General features: G+C 43.4%; 1 protein-coding gene across 4 annotated transcripts in view; it reads left to right on the top strand.

Annotated features, from left to right (window-relative positions):
* Positions 1 to 21,947, top strand: part of ACVR2B (activin A receptor type 2B) — a 98,269-nt gene that overhangs the window by 61,362 nt on the left and 14,960 nt on the right. For all 4 annotated transcript variants that reach the window (XM_030491860.2, XM_030491840.2, XM_030491850.2 and 1 more), the window contains exons 2-4: positions 15,791 to 15,998; positions 19,701 to 19,810; positions 21,191 to 21,342. In XM_030491860.2, the coding sequence (XP_030347720.1) occupies positions 15,791 to 15,998; positions 19,701 to 19,810; positions 21,191 to 21,342 (470 nt within the window). The remainder of the gene's footprint in view (positions 1 to 15,790; positions 15,999 to 19,700; positions 19,811 to 21,190; positions 21,343 to 21,947) is intronic.

Below are 21,947 nucleotides of genomic sequence, written 5' to 3'. Positions count from 1 at the left end.
CAATCACTTGGATGGCATGAGCAAAATCAATGTGACCAACCCAAGCTCTCCAATGAGGAGGGAGGGTTAATCAGGTTAATCAGCTGTGTCCCTGTTCTGAAGCATTTGGTCATGTTTTCATCTCTGCCTGTGCTCAGCCCCAGGGTGGTAGGTTTCAAGGAGGGTTAAGGCCAGCATTGGCATGGGAGACACTGGGTATGCGAACAAAAACACTTCTTGGTCTGGAAAAAACCCAGTATTTCACTACTTGGAAGAGCTCACAAATCCTGAATAATAATACTGTATTAATGTCTTAAAATATATTAAGTCTTTCTTTCCCACTGAAGGTAACATTCATGATGGGAGCAAAACCGCTGCTGGGTTGGGCTGTGCAGGGGGAGAAGAGATGGGCACTTACAGCAATGTGATGGATATAAAACCACAAGCCTTGCATGCAAGATCTGTAATTCCCAAGCTGTAGTCAGCATGCTTGTTACAGTATCTTACGTTAAGCTTTTGTTGTTTAGGTAACATGGAAAGTTTGGGATCTTCTGACATTGATGAGTCAAATATTCCTAGTGGCTTGTTCCTGGCCTGATGTATAACCTTGGGCTTGGAGCTGTACCTCTTCCTCTGGCTCTCCCCACCTGCGATAACTGGGATAATGACGTTTGCTGCTGTTTGTAAAGCAGCACTGGCATGGAGAGCTGTGAAGTAAACTGGGATGCTTCACCAGGTTAGGATGTGGGAGACTCTGCTCACGATTTCAGCTGAGGTTCTCAAGACATGGTGCATCCTTTGTTGCACCTTCTTTAGGCAATATCCTCTTTGGAAAGAGACTAGCACAGTGAGGACCAGATGTATGTTAAGCCCTTGGGGCTGTATTGAAATGCAAATGGAAATGAAATAGTATATTACTTCCAAGAGCAGTGATGGTGATATGAAGATGAAAACGCAGTGTTAGTAGAATGTGCATCAAAAGGGGATAGCTGGGTATCAGTCCTGACAATGCTTTATCCTGTTGGGAAACCTGCATGCAATGCAGTGTTGTATTTAGGGTTTTGAGGTCATTGTTACACAGATTATTTAAGCCCGTATGCATTTTTAGCTGGACTTTGTCTAAAGAATAAACATAGCCAGGGCTGTTTTCCAGTCATCAGCTAAACAGCCAGATTAAGGGCTTGAGTCAGCGATCCTTACAAAACGTCACTGGCTGTCTTCAAAAAAATTTCCTAATGTTTCTGCTTTTGCAAGTGTAATTGTGCATAAAGTGATGCATGTTATTTTTACTTCACAAATGATTCTGGTGTCTGGACCGTGCTTGCCTCTGTCTTGGCTCTGCTCCGTACTTACATGTATGGTGCTCTGCTTCCTGCGTGCATCCGTGTATGCCTGAGATGGCAACCTAAAGATGGGACTAGTCCTCTTCCGAGAATAAAAAAAGCTTAATTGTGTCCTTCTGAAAAACTAGTGGCACAAGGGCAGGACTTTTATTTTTGCCATGCTAGGAATGTGTGGCTTGTATCAGCATAACTATCATGTAGTCCCTACCCCGCTAGAAAAGCCTGCTGTGAACAGGGGACTCCAGGTCTTGCTGCAAGGCTTGTAGGTTTTTCCTTGCTTTGATTCAATCTGTAGAACTACATTCTGATAGAAACACCGGTATTGTGCAGTATTTGTGGTGAGATAGCTAATCTAGTTATCTCATGCTAGAAATGTCTCTCTTATGGCAAGGACAATATGTTGCTACCTTGCTATGGTGAGATCAAAGGTGGTTGTGAGATGTCAGCTCAGACTGAGCACTATGGTGACTTCTCTCCTTAGATTTTTCAAAACTGTGTAGTGGCTTGTGGATACTTAACTTGAGACATTTTTAACACTTTTTGTCCCCTCAGGAATCAGACAACTTTTCAAGATAGGTTAGGCTGGCTACCCTGCATGAAAATCTTTACTCCCTTCGAAAATCTTGGCCCACATCTTCTTCCAGAGTACAGCCAGGCAGGCATGGCAGCTTCCTCCGCTTCAGCATAAAGGTCACTTATGATGTGTTGTTAATGAATAATTACTACTGCATGCTTCCCTCTTTAAATGGCAGGGGCATCCTTACTACATAAAACATTAAAAACTTGTTAAGATGGAAAATACCAATGAACAATGAATGAAAACCCTATGCAAAATCTCTGCCTACTGGGAAACTGTTGCAGGCATTCATCTGAAGGGGAGCGGGGACAAGTTGTGCAGGGAGGAGCTTGTGAAAGACTTGTGTCCTTCTCCCAGCAGCTGTTGGCTCTAAATGGCACTTACAGGCTCGGGGCAGTTGTTCAAAGGGATTGGGTTCCTCAAATCCCAACATGAAAAGAAATGTAGACTGTGTAGATAGGTCAAATGAAAATCCAGAGCAGAGACACAGTTAGTAACATACTGCATTTGGTTTACCAGTAGCTGCTTGGGCCTTGCAGCATTTGAAGTATTTTTCAATGATGGTTTTTAGTTTGAAGACATTTAGTATAGGAACTAGACAATGGCCAGACTGGGCCAGAACAAAAGCCCACCCAGCCTGGTGGCCTGACCCCATCTGTTGCCAAAAGATGCCTGGAGAGGAATGGCAGAACAAGCAAGTGCACTTGGTTCTTCTTAAAACATTATGGGGCATCTTCTGAGAAGGGGTTCTCCACATCACCTGCCCTTTGCATGAGGAACTGCCTTCTCCATGTTTGTTTTGAACCTAAATCCCACCATCTGTGATTGTTTCACCCTTCATCACTTGTAGTTCACCACTTGTTCCACTCTTCATCAGTTGTCTCACCCTAGCAAAGTATGGGCCATCTTAGAGATGGGGACATTGATCAGCAGTATTATTCTCCAGTCTTAATTCAGCATTAAGAAGGGTGCATATCAGTGGTCACAGAGATCCCAGGATAGCTAGAATAATAGGTTATGTTTTCCTGGGGTTATTTTGTTAAAGAAAGTGAATTCTGTACTAGAGTATTTAAGTTGAAAGGCTTAAACTATGATGTGATACCCACAGGAAATGTGTACATGTAGCAGTGGGCTGAAACTCTGCCTGCGTTTGCTCTGACCTCAAAAAGAAAGCTATAACAGGTGGAAAGTTTCCTGTCCCTGTGGCTGTCTTGCCTCAGGTAGGTGCGTTCACCTGCTTGTTGGTGCGGACAGTCCTTTACTCTCCGAAAAGTTATCGAAAGTTTTGTTTGCTCTTCTCAGATAGCTGCAGCGCCTTACCAAAGTTCAGGAAAATTGGCTGAAGAGCACTGAGACCCTTGTGTTCAAACCTAGTGGGTTGCTTAGTGGTTTTATTGCTCAACTGGCTGCAGTTGCAGAGAAACTTTCCACGTTGCCTTGGAATTTTTTATCATTTTATTTAGTGAAAAATTGAATTTATTCATGGTATGTCCTCCATTTCTGTTCCTGCTGAGTAACAGGAATATACAGTAACGTCTCATGCAGCACCTTTTTATTGGAGAGGTGGGAGTAGTTTGCACGCCTGTGTCCCTGAGCAGGGGGAGGCAGTGAGAAGATGTGTTCAGAGTTGCAGTTTGCTCATCTCTGTGTGGCTGCCAGACCTCTGTGTGTATGTTCCTGCAGGCACCTCTCTCATCTTACAACTCATGCACACAGAGGTAAACAAGTGATTACTGCATCTTGCTGATGAAGCTTTTGAGGAGAAAGAGTTTGACTGCAGCCTAAAATAATTTTGCAGGTTATGTAGGGAGTATTTGAAAGATTTTTTGCAAGGTGGTTTAAACAAGGATGAATTAATCTTTGGTTGCCTTCTTACTGAAATCTGGAGGAGAAGGAAGAGAAAAATGTAAGATATCTTTAAGTTTTGAAATGGTTTGCTCTGTCAAGGTCTGACCTACTCTGATATCAGGAAAGGTCTCTCCACTAAGTGTTCAGGTTAGTAGAGGGAGGAACCACTTTCAATCATTTATCATTCATCAACCAAGCCACTTTCAATCATTTATCAACAGTCCTTGGTAACTAGGGAGGTCCCAGTTGACTGCAGGCTAGCAAATGTGATGTCCATCTACAGGAAGGACTGGAAGGAGGATCTGGCGGTGAACTTCAGGCTGCAATAAGGTCTCCCCAGAGCCTTCTCTTCTTCTCTTGGGTTCTCATTAAATTTCCAGTGAGAAGTCCATTTAAATACTTGTGATATCTCTGCAACTGCCCAGACAAGGGCACCTCTGTTTCCTTATTCTCATACTTGCATCTGAATATATGGGAGCAGTATCAGGGACAGGGCTTGTGGAAGTTCCCACCTCTCTTGAGGTTAGGAAGTTGTCTAGGAGTACAGGACTGAATCTTAGAATGTTACTTGCTGTTGGTTTATGTAATACTGGAGCCTGGTCACCATGGGAACAGGCATCTAAATGGGAAGTTGAACTGGAAGCGAATGTACCCAGTTTCTGAGGTGGAGCTGTGGAGCTCATGTCATCCAGAAAGCTTGAACACAGATGGGAGGGTAAGTGCTTCTCCTTCCATGCCATGTGCACACTGTGGTCCAAAGTGTTTTAGTCTTCCTTATGGCCTGAGAAAACTATAAAACACTAGGATGGAGAAGACCTTTCCAAGAGCACATATTTATTTTACTGCTTTCCACCTGTGAGACAGGCAGAGTTTCAACTTTCTGGGACAATCTGCTCAGAAACATTTTTATTTCAAAGTGGAATCCGGATGCTGGTGAGTGCAGGTAATCAAGAGGAAAGCTAATATGGGACTTCATTCCCCCCCTTTACATAATATATATCCAGCATCTCTTTTATGACTTGTCCTTAGAGAATCACTGCAGTTATCCAGCCATTTCTTCCGTGCCTTTCATTATTGTAACAGAAACAATCGGTGGAAATTGCATGATGGTATTGGGTTGTGCTACATTCCTTCCTCAGGTCATTTGACAGGAGCTTTTTTCAATAGACCCGAAGGAGAAAGGTACATTTCTGTAAACAAGAGACAAGTCCTAGATATGCGGTAGCCACTTGGGAGAAAACTCCATTGTAAAAGAGGCTTTTAAAATTGCTCATGTGGGATTTGCCATTAAGAGCGTAAAGATGGGAGAAATGCACTTCTGATTCAGCTGACAACTTGCTTCTCATCCTTGAAGAATTTTAGGAATGTCTTTACTTCCTTTTGGAGGGCTTAAGGCTAGTGTGTGATTGCACGGGCTAGAGAGTTGCTTTTCTTCCTGCCTCCCTTCTCTTTCAGGCTAGGTTCAGCTGCCTTCCCATGCTTTGACTGAAGCTTGTTAACTCTTGAAATACCAGTGTATGCTTTTAAAAAGCTTTTAAAAGGCTTTTAAAAGTCAGTGGTTTCTTCTTTTACAAAACTTGAGTGATTTGAAGATCTAGGATGTAATGTAAAAGATGTTGCTTGCTTCAAGGAGTTATCAGGTATTTTCATACGTACTGCTGTGGGCTGAACTGAAGGAACTCTGATTGGGATGTGGTAATGCATGCTTGTCCTTCATCAGTGTAACTGGCTATAAATTGTGCTAGTGCTTGTTTGTGCAGTGTACTTAGATCATCTTCTTACCTTTTGAGCTAAAATGCACCAGGGTGTCAGAGCATCAGGGATTGTTCACATGCTGGGGAATCCAGGTCACACTGGCAGCTAAAATTCGCATGTTTTATTCTCTAGAACATGGAGAAATATGGGAATTTTGTATAATATGCAAATGGTCTTTGCCCAGAATTGCTTAATTACCCATCAGTACATTGAACCTTCGAGCATGCTGTAGGGAGTGATGGGCCTTGCTGCAACTCGGGGCTCTATGTAAAGACTGGGTGAGTATCCCCAGCATGGTCTCACAGCAGTTCTTGCGGAAGCCCTTGGTTCCTCTGAAGCAGAAGTCTGGTTTTCTCAGATGGATAAAGTAGAGACCTCAGTTGGGATCAGCCAGCAAACGTCCACCACCACACTGGAACTGAAGTTTGAACTTACAGATCTGGTGAGGTTTTCTCTTTGCCACTGCCCCCCCCCCCTACACCTGGCTGGCAAAGAGAAGCTCAATGCCTGTAAAGCTATGGAGTAGCAGAAAGGTGATCTTAGAAACCCAATTTCTACATAGATAGAATCTTCTTCTACTGACAGAGTTATCAAATTAATTCTTCCATGAGTTTCCCACTTGCTCATTTAATCTGCTGATCAAGTGAGTTATCTCTCTGGTGTATTTGAATTTTGGTCAGTTTAAAACAGTGATTTCGAACCCACAGTTTAGAGTGTTTGTGCTTATTTATTTCCTTTCTTCCTCCATCCTGTTGAGAAAACTGCCCAGCTCTGAGCTTTGATTATTCAAGTGGAAGAGGGTGACAAGAAGACAACCAAACATCGTTTAGTTCTTGGGGGCATGCTTTCCTGATGCTTGACCTTTTGGACTTTCAACATCTTCTTGTCCATTTACATGCATTACAGTTTTTCCAATTATCAGTGAATTAAATTTGGAATTGTGGTATTTGGAAATGTCAAGCAGAATCAATAGAAAGCACTTGGGGCCCAATCTTAGTAGACTCAGCACATTTTAAAGCATATTTGAAATGTCCCTGCTGATAAATCTCAGAGGACCACGTGTAGATTATGAATTGAGGTGCTGCTGTTTGGGTACTGAAGTTCTCTGTGGCTTGCCAGGTGTTCTGTGGTGTTTTAGACACACATCAGTTTCTCCCTGGAGAAGACATTAGAAATCAGGAACTCTGAAAAGTGTTTCTGCTGGTGGCAGCTGCATGGGAGTTTGAGGATGGTGGGATGGAGCAGGAACATGTGAAAGAGCTGGTAAAGGTATTACCATGTGGTTATTGCTGTTCCTTAAATTCTGCACTCCACAAGGAGATGCTCCCGTATCCACATCCCTTCGCCTGGAAGGAAATTTCTTTTGTAGACTTGCTTTGAAAGCTTTTTGAAACTTCACTGTGTGTATGGAAAATATTTACGAACATACGTGATTTCGCTTCCTCCTCCCATGCTCTTTGGAGAACTCCTGCTGGCTCCTGAGGAGAACGGGAGAGAACAAATGATGGTGTTTTAAATCTCATTTCAGAATTTGCTCCATATTTTATGTAGTGATTTGTGGTATCTGGTCAAAATTTGCCCTCTACTTGATTTTTCAGGAATGTAGTTGGAAATATCTTAATCTAGTCATTAAACTCTAATATTTTCCATCACTGAGGCTGCAAAGTTTAGCAGCTGAGACAATCTTCTCAGTAGCTTATTTGCACAGTGCTTAGCCCACAAGGGTCCATTTTTCATGCCAGAGAATACTCATTGCTGTTACAAACTAAATAAATGGTCTGCTTAATGCTTTTATAAATGCACACCTCAAATTTAAGAAAAAAAAAATAACCTCAATAACTGTATGCTTGTTTGAAAACTCATAGTCTGCGGGGTAAACACAACCCTCTCCTCTATGGAAATCCTATATGGGGCAAGGCATTTTCTTGCAAAGGATGTAAGGAGGTGTCTCTTAATGAGCAGGGCGGTTGGAGGCATTCACCTGTTTTGCTTGTGGCAGAAGTCCTTCATGAGGTGGCATCCTTGGGGACAGTCACAGATGGATAGGCAGCAGCTCAGCACATTGGGGAGGTTTGGATGAGCGATCTGCAGCATCACAGTTTTCTCCTTCACCCCACAGCATGGGCAGGCGGTCAGTCTGTCATGGTGCTCTTTTTGGATGTATGACTTGTGTTTGTTGAGGCTGACTTGATTTTGTTTTTATCCTCTCGGGCATAGCGGAGGAGTGTGCATCTGTAAAAAAAGAAAAAGGAATTAGGCCTTTTTGGTGTGTTATTACTAATCCGGTTTGAGCTCTGCTGTTCAAATTGCCTCGTTTGTGACCCAAAGTGCATTTAAACATGAACTGCAGAAGCACCATGGCATTAAATGCTTTTGATTGATCTCCCTGATGGTTTTATTAAAGAACTAAAACCTTTTTGGGGGAGACAGATACAGTTAGCGATGCGAAGGGAGAAATCTAATTACATTTTGGCTTTGTCCATAACTGAAATGCTACAAAATAGGATTTTTCTAATGGATAACTAAAATGATCTCTGCTTTAAATAAAATATAGAAATGACCAGCTGAGTTCAAGTAAAAAATGCTCTGCTTCCAGAAATTGATTAACTGCTGGCAACATTTCTGTCTTGCCTCACGCCAGTCCAGCTGGTGACCTGGCCAAACCTCCTCGGATTGCTCTGCCTGGCCAGAGGAATGATTTACTAAACCTTTTCCTGAGTGATCCTCCCCTTTGGGCCAAGAGATTAATCTCATCAGCTCTGCATGTGTTGTGTGTGTCTGTGTACACTCAGTATTTCACTAGATGGAACAACGCTGACATGTCGCTCAGCTCTGTCTTCCCTGAACAGGAATCTGCCTAGTTTTATCGACTTGTAAGGAGCTGGGATACTGCATGTCCTTCTCCAGATCCTTCTTCTATCTACCCTATTTGACTTAAAATACCGGGGAAATTGTTCGGAAGAATTAAACCGTTACTGTATCCTTTCCCCAAGCTGGTAATAGTGACTCTTAAAACATGCTCTGTGTATTTTACAAAACAGGTTTTACTAGCAGTTTGGGGGAAAATTCTCATAAAGATCTAATTCTTTTGAATAATTTCCTTGTTATCTTTTACTGACTTAAGCCCAAGTTAAAAAAGAGATACATGGGGGGGGGGATTGCTACACAGATGTCCGTGGAAGCTGTGAAGCATGAGTCATGGTGTGAATATAGAAGCCCTGAGTTGTCATCCCTGGTGAGCAGGGAGGATGTATTTCTTTAATATTAAAGTTCCTTTTTTAATTTTAAAAGAAAATGACTTAAAGCCTCCTGTCCTTTTGAGACTGGTTGTCAATGGCATCATTGCAGGTTACCATGGCAATATATGCTGAGATAATAGATTAACAGCCATTGATTGACTAGAAAACTTAGAGCTCTTTTATTGTGGGATATGCCAAATGTATTGACAGAAAACAAAATTCAAAGTAATATCTTCCCTTGGTGTTACACTGTTACTGTTCTCAGTGCTGTATGGTCCTGTTTTTACCTGATCTGGCTTAAGACCCAAACCATTTTGCAGTGGTGGATGCTTTACCGGGTTTTTTTAATTAGGCAGGGTAGTGCCCATCCCTGCATCCAGCTGGCTGGATATTTGATCATTCTGTGCCTGGGCATTCACGGGCCAATGGAGGTCCCCAAAGGTGGGGTGAAGTTTTGGCTTGAGAAAAGGGCTCTGCGGAGTCAAGGGGGCTCGTTTCTGTTAAGTGAGGCTCTGCTGTTTCAAGGTTTTTTGTGAAAGAACAGGGGTTGCACGCAGCAAGTCTTTAAATCTTCATGTGCAGTTACGTACTTAACCGCAGATGTCAATGCTAGTTTGATGCTTTGCCTAAAAATTTATTTAGACACTATTATTTAAGTACAACAGGAATGAAATCACCCTGCTTGGGGAATAAGTGTTGGAGCGATACTTACTGGTTGCGGATTCAATATCGGCTCTGTAGAGATGCAACTGGGTGGTCTCTCCAGAGCAACATTTTCCAAACTTTTCCAGTTGCAAACCTTCCTCTGGCTTTATTTTGGGATCTGAAATGCTAGCAATAACTGTTTGAATTTCTCTAATTTGCAGCCCTGCACATAACTTCTGGGCAGTTCTCTGGGAGAGAATGAGCTGGGGGCCAGCAGCCCTCTTTTCTTGCCTTTCCCTCTCTAGCAATGCCCCAGGTGTCCTCTGCACATGCTTAGATATTGGTTTCCCCCATTGAAGAATGTGCCAAAATGCAGCTCAGGGTTTGAAGGCAGCTGGTTTAGGATCCCTGCAGGTGCTGAGCAATGGAAAGTGGCTCATCCCAGAAGGCTGCACTGCAGCAGCCTCTTATTTCCCAGCTCTGCTCAACCATGCTGTGGTTTGAGGGATGGCTCTTGAAAACAACCCCAAACCTCAAACAAAGGGCCCGACTTTCATAATCACATGTGCAAGAATGCATCCACAGTTGCTTAATTGCTGCATGCAATTACCCTCCAAATTAGAGGGCAATTACCCCAATTCAGTGTACAATTTCTGTCATTTTATATTATAAAATTACATGTACAAATAGCTATATAGGGACATAACTAAGTGTTTGCAAATAACTTCAGTTGCGTACACAGTTTCATATATAAGCCTGGTGGTTTTGACAGTTAGGCAAACAGACTGTCTGGTAAATCACTTGGTGTTTATGCAGACTATTTTGACACATCCCATCTTTTCATATATACTTTCATTTTAGGTTTTAAAAAGGGGACAGGCAGAGATAAAGAGCTGAGATTTATAGCAGCCTTCAGCCTTGGGGAAGGTATTCCCTATGTATCTAATTATGAGTTAGGAGCCCAGCAACTGCTAACACCTAGACCCAGAGTTGCTACACTGGATCTTGGCTATAATTTAGCAGCTGTTGGATAATGACACAGCCTCAGTGATCTGTCAGCAGCTCCAAATTGGGAGAGCAGAGTTTAGTCTCAGATCAGCAGCAAGGTCCCATGCTTCAGCAGGCTGAAGTCCTTCAGTTCAAGAGGACCCTTTTTAATGAGATCACTCTGTGCCTTGCAACTCCCAAGTAGAGGAGAGAGGTCTTCTCATGCTGCACAGTGTTTTGACTGCTCTTCCTATCATTATGTGCGTCAGATAGGTGCTGGGAGTCTTGCTCAGCAAAAACCTAGTGATGCTTCAGTCATTTGGAGCAGAAAATTGACCCGAGGGAATCAGTGTAATGATTTCTCAGGACTGAGGTAAAAAAGATTTCGACCCCCAAAGTGGGTGGTGATGGGTAGCCTCCCTCTGCCTTCATGATATTGGGAGTTGTTTGGGCTTGGTGGTATTTTGTGTAAAAGTATTTTTCTGTGGCTTTTGCTGAAGAAAGGTGTTCGGAGCAGCCACGCTGCATCATCCGAAAGCATTGGGAGGATGCAGTGGGGTACCAGAAACCCGTCTGCTCCCGCAAAGCCTAATTCTTCCTTCCTTAGACTTTGATTCCAAACCAGACTTCAGACTTTGTTCCTTAAATGACTATTTGTGGATTGTGGTATTAAAATGTGTATCATTTTTGCCTGGCTGCTGACATGAGGCTACTTCCATGGAGAGGACTCCAGTGCTGCTGGAGATGACATCCTCCAGCCCAACATGCATGCTCCTACTTTGATTGCTCAGCGTTTTCTGCAGAGCGCTGTTAGTGTAGTGATGTGGTTCTGCCTGCAGTAGTTTCTGCAAGCAATCACTCAGCTTTGGGGGAAACATCTCCCTTGCGAAATGCATATATGTGGCAGGGGCCGGCAGGTCCACCCGTGTTTGTACCTTTTGCCTGTACCTCATGGGAGTCCCTGCTGGGTGGGAAACAGCCTTTTTTTCAGCCAGGAAACAGCCAGATTTTGCTTTGCAGCTGGCAGAGTAGGCTTAGGCAGGAGGGAAGGAGGGCCCAATAGATTAAACCAAGTTCCGACAGCAATCTTCAAACACTTGCTTAGCAAATGTTTATCTCCTTGCACCCAAGTCCTGTTGACTTTATGCCAAAATCTGAGTAGTTCCCCGGTGTGTTTATTTTCCACCCTGCATGATCAGGATGTCCTTACCAGGCAGTGCCATTGAATGAAGGAGGTCAGGAGATTTCCTACCACTTACCAAAGCTGGTATGAGGAAGACAGCAAGAACATTGTGGTGAGGGGAGGGCAGGACTGGGGGTACACAGCCCTTTTAGTCCACCTCAAACAAAGCTGTCACAAAGCTGTGGTTTGTGACTGCCCTCAAAAGCTTTTGTTTCGGGAAAGGGTGTTTTTTGCCAAAATTAATCCTGTCCCTTCCCTCAGTGGCTCAAATTTGGTTTAGCACCTCCTTTGAGCCAGGTTGTGTTGCTGGGTGTTGAGGGAAGCCCACTCAAGTCCAGCCCAACACTTGTTGCGCTAATGCATCAGCTGTGTCCAGTGGAAGGCAACAAGCTCTCCCTGCCATCCATTTTGAGGCAATTCCCTCTGATTTTCTTGCAAGTTGAAATAAGAAGCAGGACATGGTTGATCTGTGCCTCCCCCACGTGTGTCGGTTGGCAGAAGTGTCCAGTTCAGTGTTTCTTACAGACCTCCAGTGGCCTTGGAGGAACGGGCACTATCTGTTGTGCAAGGGAAGAGAAGGCAGGAAAAACTACATGGCTTCCTGGAGATGCAAGAAGCAGAGCTTAGATTTCCTTCTCTTAGTCACCACCACCACCCCACCTTTCTCCTTTAAAGTGGTAAACCCCTGTTTCAATTCCACCTCCCTCCATTCAGTTGAGGGTTTTAATGCAGTGAGCGCAGATATGGCAGTTAGCGAAAAACTTTGGTCTCTGCGTGATCCATTACAGAGCAAGGTGTGAGTGTTTCTTGATGAGCTAAAGCAGCAGGTAAATTAATACCCAGTCCTGGAGCCCTGTCCCTTCCTGCTGAGACCATCTTGGGCACAAACAGAAGGGTTTCTTGCAGTCCTGAGCACCCAGCGGGATGAGGATCCTTACCAAATGGCTTTTTAAAAAGATCTGAAAGCAAGTAGCAAACATGCAGTTTTTTAAAGTGTCTCCTTAATGCAGGCATCCTTAGGAGCCATTTTAAGGGAAGCACACATACATTTAGTTATCGAAAACTTTATATGTGCTTTTATTCAACTCATATAAACTTTGATGGTAGGGGAAAAGCTGCGAAAGGCCTTTTTCCTGGCGCGGTTGCTGTTTGCAGAGTTGGGTTTGCGTGTTTGCAAGCAGATCTTAGTCTTCAGCTGAAACTTGTTCCAGAAAAGACAACTGTCTTGGGGGAGGGGAGCCTGGGCTCAGCACAGGATTTAGCAGCCTCAGTTTGCTGGTCCCAGAGCCGATACAGCTCCTGCTTCACATCTTTTTAACATTACCTTTTCAAAGCATAGTGGAAACATCAAACCTCACCACAGCTTTGTGCCTTGCATTGGCCATTGTTGCAAGTGGAGAAAGCAGAGGCTACGCAATATTGCTCACAGTTATAGACAGAGGTGGCTGAGCCAGGATTAGATTTTGGGCCTGCTTCCCAGGCAAATGGTTCATTAAACCTTCCTGGTTTCTGGGAAATGGGGTTAAGGAGGGAGAGGAAATTTCCATCTAGAGCAAAACCAAGATTTGGTTTGGGGTGATGGAAATGGTATTACAAAATATATTTCAAGGACTGGACCAGAGGTTGATAGTATTAGTTATCAAGTATCAGCTGGAAGCTATGTGAAGTATTACAATGAAGCAAAGATATTTACTCATTCCTTTATAAATAAAAAGATATTTCCCTCCCTGCACATAAGACAATGCTCCTTTGCTTTCCTGTTAATTTAACCAGTATTTAGCTGCTTAATCTGCCCTAACAAAGTGTGGTATAAGTATCAAGAGAACAAATATCAAGATTTTAACAAGGAGTGTCAATATTGACATTGTTCTGTGTTGAGGGGTATTGGTAGGTTGTTTTTATTATAGTAAGCAACTTTTCAGAGGAGGACTTGGAGCTTTGCAAGTGCTGATAAAACCTGCAGGTGCTATTGAAATCGAGCTCTTGTTCGTGTGTTCTTTGAATATAATTTCCAGTTTCAGAAGTCAGCTGTATGACTTTCTCATACCCCTCCTCCCTTGCAGTCTCTCGCACAATGCAGATTAAACATTCCTCTCAAAAAAGAGTTATTGAAGGATTGAAGCCCTCTTCAACTTGCAAAGACATCTTCCTAGTCTGATGAGTTTGTTCCATTACACAAAAATTACCTAACGCTAAGTCCAGGTGTTGGTATCAGGATCAAGTTGGACACATCACCCACCCCTAACTTTGGCAGAAACTGTGATTTTTCTCCAGGCTTCTTACAGTTCCACTTCCACTGCATGCCAGATCATCTGCGCTCCTTGCTTGACGGCTGTTGGCAGCAGAAGGTTGATTCGCTACAGCAGATCAGGCCACATTGAATAGCTTGAATGCAATCTCTAGCTCAGGTGCTATCTCTAAAGGGCTTTCCATGCACTGCAAAAATAGGAGGTGAATCCTGCCACCAGGTAATAGCTTGGAGACTTGGCAACTTGAGGAGTTGCAGGCTGTGGAAAGGCAAGTCAGGTTCCCCCCCAGCATCCTGCTTCCTTGGGACAAGTCGTTTAAACTTGGCATGTTGGATCTTCAGTTGGAAGTAATACTCCCTTCTCTAGCTGGGTGTTGCATGTGGGTACTACCCTCAGTATCCACTTCAGTAGCACATGGGTGTTCAGGAATGGAAACGATGAAGCTACAGAAGGTATCTGGGGCCTGGAGCTGATGCTTGGGCCCAGGCTAGGTGTTTTCTTTGCTGGCTGTAGGCCACTCGCTACTCAGTGTCTTATGAAGAATAAATTGCATCACCTTACAGTTCTTTTCAGAAGTGGCTGGTTTGCCATATTGAGTAGGAATCATAGGCTGGGTTGCATTTAGATTGTCCAGACATGGCCCTGGCTGCCTTAATCTCAACATTAAAGGTTGCACGGCTTTTGGGGATGATGGAGTCATGAAAGCACTGCAAAATTTTCTAGCCAGAAACTTAGTTCTGCACTTTGCAAAGATCTGTCTGTTCTAGGAGCACAGCAGTTTCATTTCACCATCCTATGGGACCCTTGTGTGTTTTCTACCCGGTTGTCAACACATTTTATTGGGATACTTATGTTTTCCATGATTGCAATACATCAAAATAATGGCCAGGACTGACCTTGTCTTAGGTTGGGTAATCCCAAAGAGAGATGGCTGCAGGGCATCTCAGGATTTATGAAATCATGAGCTTCATGGTACCTTTTCTGTTTGTCTGCTTACATGTTGTGTGTTTGTTTCATTCTTCTCATTTTAAACTAATCCTCAAAATGCCACAAAGCAGAATATTTCCAAATGAAGAGAGGCTCAGGACAAAACAGGTCACCTGCAGGTATCAGTGTTCCCTTACCTGACTCCTTTTTTAATGGATGTGTCTCTGTGTTTCAGTTCTGTGCAATGGTGGCTATGGGGGATTTTTTCACTTTGGGCAGTAGGAACTACTTGGTCCGTTGGTACAAAGCTCTAAGTGAGGAAAGACTCACAGGCTGTGGAGGCTTCTTTGGGGTGGCCATAGTTCTTTGGGGATCAGAGTTGCTTTTTGCTGAAGGTCTTGCTTGCGTGGAGAGGCAGCATGAGCTCTGTCAGCCACAGCTAAAAACATGGTATTTATCATATGGAGACTCATCCAGATAAGCCTGAACTGGGATCCAAGTGAGGAATAGGCACTGGTCTGGCTCTCCTCTGCAGGATGAGTATTACCTATTCTCAGTTGCATCCTGCACATGTAAGCAACCATTTATTTTTAGGTGGTGTTTCCCAAAATAGTGGTGGAAAGGGAGGGGAACTCAACTGTGTGACATCCCAACAAGCGCTAAGTAGCACTCTGGGAGGTTGTCTTTCCTAAACAGGGTTTCTGTGGGTAGAAAATACAGGGTATGGGTTGCCTTATACATCCTACTGTTAGGGTTCTGTGGTTGAAGCGCTGGCCAGTGCCAGTGGAGATCTTAGGAGGGTGTGTCTCAGCTGGGCTCTTGACTTCACCATGAGCTCCTGTTGTGAGCCTAGGCAAACGGAACCTCTTTGTTCCCCACCTCACACCAGCAAAGGACAATAACCCTCTACATCATGCTGAAGCTCACATCGATGAGCTGCTTAGCTCCCAGGGAGGCAAATGTATGAGTCATCTAAAGCATAGTGACATGGATATAGGTCTCCTGGGATCTGTTTCTGATTTTGCTTGAACTTACTTGGGGTTTGAATTTTGCTTCAGGACCAGGCCATGGGGAGGCTGAGACAAGGGAGTGCATTTACTACAATGCCAACTGGGAGTTGGAGAAGACCAACCAGAGTGGTGTGGAGCGCTGCGAGGGGGAGAAGGACAAGCGGCTCCACTGCTATGCTTCTTGGAGAAACAACTCGGGCTCCATCGAGCTGGTGAAGAAAGGCTGCTGGTTAGATGACTTCAACTGTTATGACAGGTAATAGCCTAGCTGTGTTTTCTGCATACAGGTTTCATTGTTCCTTTAAGTGCAAAGGCTCATGATTTTTGTATTGGGGAAAAGAAAGCAAGTCCAGGTCAGGTGGTCCTGTAATTACTTCTGTTGCTAACATAGCTTTTGAAATTGTCAGTTACCTGCCTTAACTTTCTACGTAGAAGCTACAAAAGGCAGTGTTAGGTTTGTTTTTGTATTTGGTTGGGATTGGGTTTTGGTTTTTTTTGGTGGGTTGTGGGATATTTTGGGGTTTTCTTTGTTTTTTCTTAGCAAAGCTTTGATAATTCTGGCATTTGTTGAAAAACCTGTCCTGTACCGTCAAATGAAGAGCAGTACATTCTTCCAAGAGCATTTGGCAATACAAAGGAAAATTTGGAATTATTTGGAGCTCTCTAAAAAAGCACAGGTATTTGGGGGTGATTAGAGGTTGAGATATTCTGGTGTTTGTGATGTTGCAAAAAGTTTCACTCTTCTTCAGCTGAGTTAAGAGACTGGCCAGGAGAAGGAGTGGGGTAGCAAAGCAATATGAGTGTTTGTGTCACTGCCTGTATGGAGCTGAAAAGAGTGAGGCTTTGTAGTACAGAGCCTCCAGCCTCATTAAATAGCTGGGAAAATAAACTAGTATTTTCTTATTTCCCTTGATGCACTTCTATAGAGGGAGAGAGAGTTACGGCTAAAGAAAATAGCCCTCTGTAGTTTCACAGTTTTAAAGGACAGTGTTCAGTAGCTCTAGACTCGTCGTTTCTGTTAAAAAAACCCAGTGACCAGCCAACCCAAACCCAACCCTTCCAATAAGGGTTAAGAGAACATAAAATTCAAGGATTTCCCTTGATACACCACCAGTGTAGGCTGATCTCACCTTTGTGCAGTTCCCAGCTGCACATCTTTGTAGCTTCTCATTCCAAAAATTTTAAGAGACCATATCCTAAGCTGTGGGGCTTAATCTGGGACTAGATTTGTCCCATGGCTGGAGAGTTTTCTCCCTTTGACACTGTACATTATCTCTGCTTTTGTGTCCGTTGTCTTAGCTTATTCCAACTGTGAGTTGTTCCTCATCTTCATTCTATTATTAGCACCGGGCTTACTTTCCCACCACACCTATTCCCTTGCCATTTGCGTAGCCAAGCTCTATATATAGTTAAATTTCTATTCTTTCCCGATAAATCAATCCTTCTTGGCCCATTAGTCATCTTAATGCTGATCCTTCTGAGAACAGAAGGTCACTCTAGTTTCCTACTTCCAAGCAGAAGTGTTTACTGTAAACAGATTTCTCTTTTCAGTGCCTGCTCTCATATACAGTGACACTTGTATTGCCATTGAGTGTCTCTGTGCAGGGATGTAGTGCTTCTTAAACTTTGTCATGATGCGTTGCTCTGTTACAACACTAAAAAGTTTCCAAAGCTCCTCACCAGCCTTTTTGCAGCCCTGGGGTTGAGCATCCATTATCCTGCAGCCTGATTCTTCAAAGCCACAGTTCCAGGGCAAAGCTAAAAGATCTTCTGAGAATTAACAAACAATAGAAGTGTTGAAAGCACCATGTGAAATAAAGGTTAGCTTTAATTAAATAAAGGCTGTTTAAGTGCAGTATTTTTTTTTCTTTCCCTTGAGTGCCCTCAGCAGCCTTTCATGCGGGTAGTGTTGCATCCCAAGACAGCAAAAAATGGCTAAAAAAGATGATTTATTGATCAGAGGTGCTGTGCTCATGCCCTTTTTGTCTCTGTCTTCAGCACCTTTGGATGCTGAGCTCGGTGCTGCCTCAGGAGATGCACCTGTATCTATATGGGCAGAAGTGTCGCCTGAATGCACGGCATGGTCCTTACTCCGCCAGGCTGCAGCTCCTCTTGGAGCACAAGCAGCATGTTCTGAAATCTGGAACTGCCTCTTTGTTGCTGGAAGGTGAAAAATTCAGGAGTGCAAGGGTTGGGATGTTGATGGCGATGGCTCCTCACTCTGTTCTTTATCTTAAGGAAACAAGAACATGGCACATGTACATTTAAGGTTATAGGAAAAAGGTAGTGTTTAGAAATTGGCTTGTGTGCTCTTCGTTTATTTATACAGTCCCACTAGAGAGGTCATGTTCATGTTGCCTTGAAGAGCATATGAACCACTATGAAACCTGCCCTCACTGCCATAGAAAAATGTGTCATTCTCTCCCACTGTCTCATCTGTAATATTTGCTAAGTATAACATGTCATATGTACCTGGATGCCTGCCCTGAGTGCACACCAACTCAAAGACAGGGATAATGAATTGCAGATGTGGAACAGGCTGTTTTCACTCATTAGCTTGATTTCTTAACCAACAGATTTAGCAAAGGATGTGTTTTCTATTGAAGACTCCAATACTGATGCTGTTAAATCCAAACGGCTTGTTATCTGATTTCACAAAAAAGCATCTGGAAACATTGCTTAACTTGTTGAAACATCTTTGTTCATTTGAATAAGTCAAATGGCTGCTTTTTTTTTTCCTTTGAAGTTTAAAAAAATAAAAGCCTAAAAAACAAACCAAGTGCTTCCCAGCTGAGATCTTGCAGGAGACATTCCAGTTATAGCCACTTTTTTTTCCTCCAAAAGGAATAAAGCATTGAAAACTACCCTGTGTTATGATTGAAGAGAGTCCTTTCCATTTGTCTTGTGTCAGTATGTCAGTGATACCACAGAAAGGGAGGCTTGGCATGAGTTCATAAATGAGTAATAATGTCAAACACATATGATTGTTTTGCTACTTCCTCCAAGTGGTTGAAGGAAGGAAGTTATGCATATAATTTAGCTTGGCTTCAGGAAATAGTTTGATACAGTTCGCTGCGGAGAGCAGCTCTGCAACTGTAATAACTAAAAGCAGAGGGTAATGTAGCAAAAGGTGGCAGCGAAGGGGAGCAGGCATTTAAGAAAGAGAAACGATTGCTAGATCACTGCTAAAGTCACTGCACATCTCTTGGCATTGATGTGTGGGAGAGAGAGGATGTGTGGAAGTGGAGTTGGTCAGATCCGTGGAAGTCTCCTAAGGCCTTGCACAGTGTGCAAGGAAACCTCAGTGCTGAGAAGGCTAACAGGCAAATACAAAAAATGAGAGCTGCAACCTGATTTTCTTTCTGCTTTCGTGCAGAATAATTTTTTTGAAGAAGATGGCACTTTAAAGTAAATCCTAAAAAAACCCAACAAAACCTGCAGCAGGACTGTTGCTACTGCTGTCTGGTGCCCTTCTAATGTGTAGAGTTAGCGATGCTGACGCCTGTGAGAGCAGTCTTAGCTCAGCTCTCCTCATATGTGCTTTATGGCACAATCTTTAATTGCATGATGAAATACTCGTCTGCCCTGACAGCATACATATGGGCTGCGAGAAAGACACTGTTCAGGGAACGAGGCATCTCTCCATCATTTTTCTGCTTCTCATTCAGTTAGCGGTGGCGGCTGTTATTTATTACTCACCATCTAATGCCTTCAGTACATATGGAAGCATTTGTTTCCTTTATGGTCTTTTCAAGGGTCTTTGCTATCCACTGGGGTATTTGAGTGCCAGCTTGTTTTCTGTAAGTGGAGACTGCTGATCTGTGCAGCACAGCAGCAGGAGAACGCACATGGAGAAGACAATTTGGGGCAGGTCGGCTCCCAAAGACAAGAGGCAGGAGTTGGCTGATGTTGTTTTCTCTCTTCCCTTCATTGCCATGTCTGTCTATCCCTGATGCAGGCAGGAGTGTGTAGCCACGGAAGAAAACCCTCAAGTGTTTTTCTGCTGCTGCGAGGGCAACTATTGCAATGAGAAATTTACCCATTTGCCTGAAGTCACTGGCCCAGAAGGTGAGTGACTGGGTGGATGGACAATTGGTGTCTATTCCTCTAGACCCAGTTTGTGATGGCTTTATTGGTTGTTGGTGTGGAGTTGTTGTTGAGGGGAAAAAAAAAAAAAATACATCCAGCAGGACACAGAGTACCATTTTGGTTACAAACGCCAGAAATCCTTCTGCTATGTGTCTTTAATAATAGTTTTTTAAGGCTGTTTCACTCCATGGATAAAGTTTGTTGTAACAACACCTTGGATACCATCAGTAAAGATTAGGTTTTCTTTATGGTGGACATTCACAGTGGCATATTACAAAACAAAATCATGCACTAAGGGAAGAGGGTAGAGGGATTTATACAGCATGGATCAAGACTCAAACTCTTAAGGTATTTGACACCTTCGTCATTAATTTTCATAGGTCTCGGGTCTCCAAATACTTTGAGCATCTGAGATTTTTGCATTTGATTGCTATCTTGCTGGTCCGAGGATTGAAAGGGAATAGGTGTGCATGTCAGCTTTCAGAGTTTGTAGATATACTTCAAGGAAGAAAAGTAATAGCAGGTCCTTCTTCAAAGGCTAATAGAAAAAGTGATTCTTCTAGCTGACGCTTGCTAAAGTATCATTCAATAAAATTATTAAAGCAGGTGGGTCTTTTCCTTAAAATGATTTCTTTTGCTGTCAACTATCTACATTTACTGAGATGTTCCGATAGACCGTTATCAGATTTTCCTGGGCTTTCCTGTTAGGTTTTAATTGTTTACATATGTTTTATTATCTCCTGTTATTAATGTACCCGTAGCAACGTAGTAGCAAATATTCTTTCTCTCACAGTTTTTTGTTTAATTTGGCAAGTTTTGCTATTTTTTCCTTCCCTGTCTCCAACATAGCAACATGGCTCCATTTAGTATTCCCATTGTTTATGTCTCAACTGCGCTGATGTAATTTGGAACAAGAACTACTGTGGGAATAGTGCATTTGATTGTGGCTGCGGCAGCATTTTACTAAAAACTGACATCTTGTCAATCACTGTAAGAAGCAGAGCAGCGCTGTGAGGGATTTCGTGCTCACTTAATACATTCAGAAGGGTTAAGAAGAGGAAATGTTCTGCTTTTACATATCCTAGCAAGAAATACCCATCTTAAATAAAGGTCAGATGGAAGCTCGGCTTGCACAGTGTGGTTTGGACCATTGTAATTCCATTACTAAAAGCCATATGGAAAAGAGTAATCTACAGAGCCTTATGAATGCTGTTGGATGTGATGGGACATGCCACTAAGCATTGTCAACTTTGGAGCAGAAGGAAGGATGGGGTTTGCTTGCATCTGGACATGTAGCTGACAGTGCTGTTGCATGCCTGAAGGGTCCTTTCCCACATTTACCCTGCTCTTTTCTCACAGTCATATACGAGCCGCCGCCACCAACACCCTCCCTGCTCAACATCCTGGTGTACTCACTGCTCCCCATTGCTGTCCTCTCCATGGCCATCCTCTTGGCCTTCTGGATGTATCGTCACCGCAAGCCTCCCTACGGGCACGTCGACATTAATGAGGTGAGGGAATCACTTCCCTTTACGTGGACCTTACAAACGGCATGGGGCCTGCTCATTGTATGTTCGTGTCCACTTTTGCTTCACTCTGTTCAGGTGGCCTAACTTTTCCTCTCTCTCTTTTCAAAGCTGTTGGTGCAGTTGGCCTCTATGGTGGTGTTAGCATTCCCTATTGGGGCTGATTGGTTTAGATGGGGTTATTAACATGTCTAAGATTCCTAAGGGATGGAGTTACACAGCCCTGCTTGTTGACTATCCTTCCCCTCCAAACTCTCAATCTCATTGCCTGATTTCAGCCAACTTTGCAGAGAAAGAGATCAGGGAGATGATAAAGTTCCTACCAGCTTTATGGGGTGAGGAGAGATGTTTTCCCTGTTGAAGCTCAGTTTTTATGAGCCATCAGTGAATGCATGTAGGAGGTCATCTGATGGCCCAAAGCCATCAGGAACTGGTCCTTGCTGGCTCTGCTGTGCCCTGAGCCTTCTGGTTTCTTTTGAAGGGCTGAGCAGCTACCTTTACCTCCCTCCCTCCCTCCTCTGCCCATTATAGCCCATACTGTGAACCTTTCTCATCTGAAAGCAGATAGGACAGAACTCCAACCTCACGCG

This window comes from Strigops habroptila, chromosome 1, assembly GCF_004027225.2.
Source record: "Strigops habroptila isolate Jane chromosome 1, bStrHab1.2.pri, whole genome shotgun sequence".
Taxonomy (NCBI): Eukaryota; Metazoa; Chordata; class Aves; order Psittaciformes; family Psittacidae; genus Strigops; species Strigops habroptila.
This window is presented reverse-complemented; position numbering and strand designations above follow the sequence as displayed.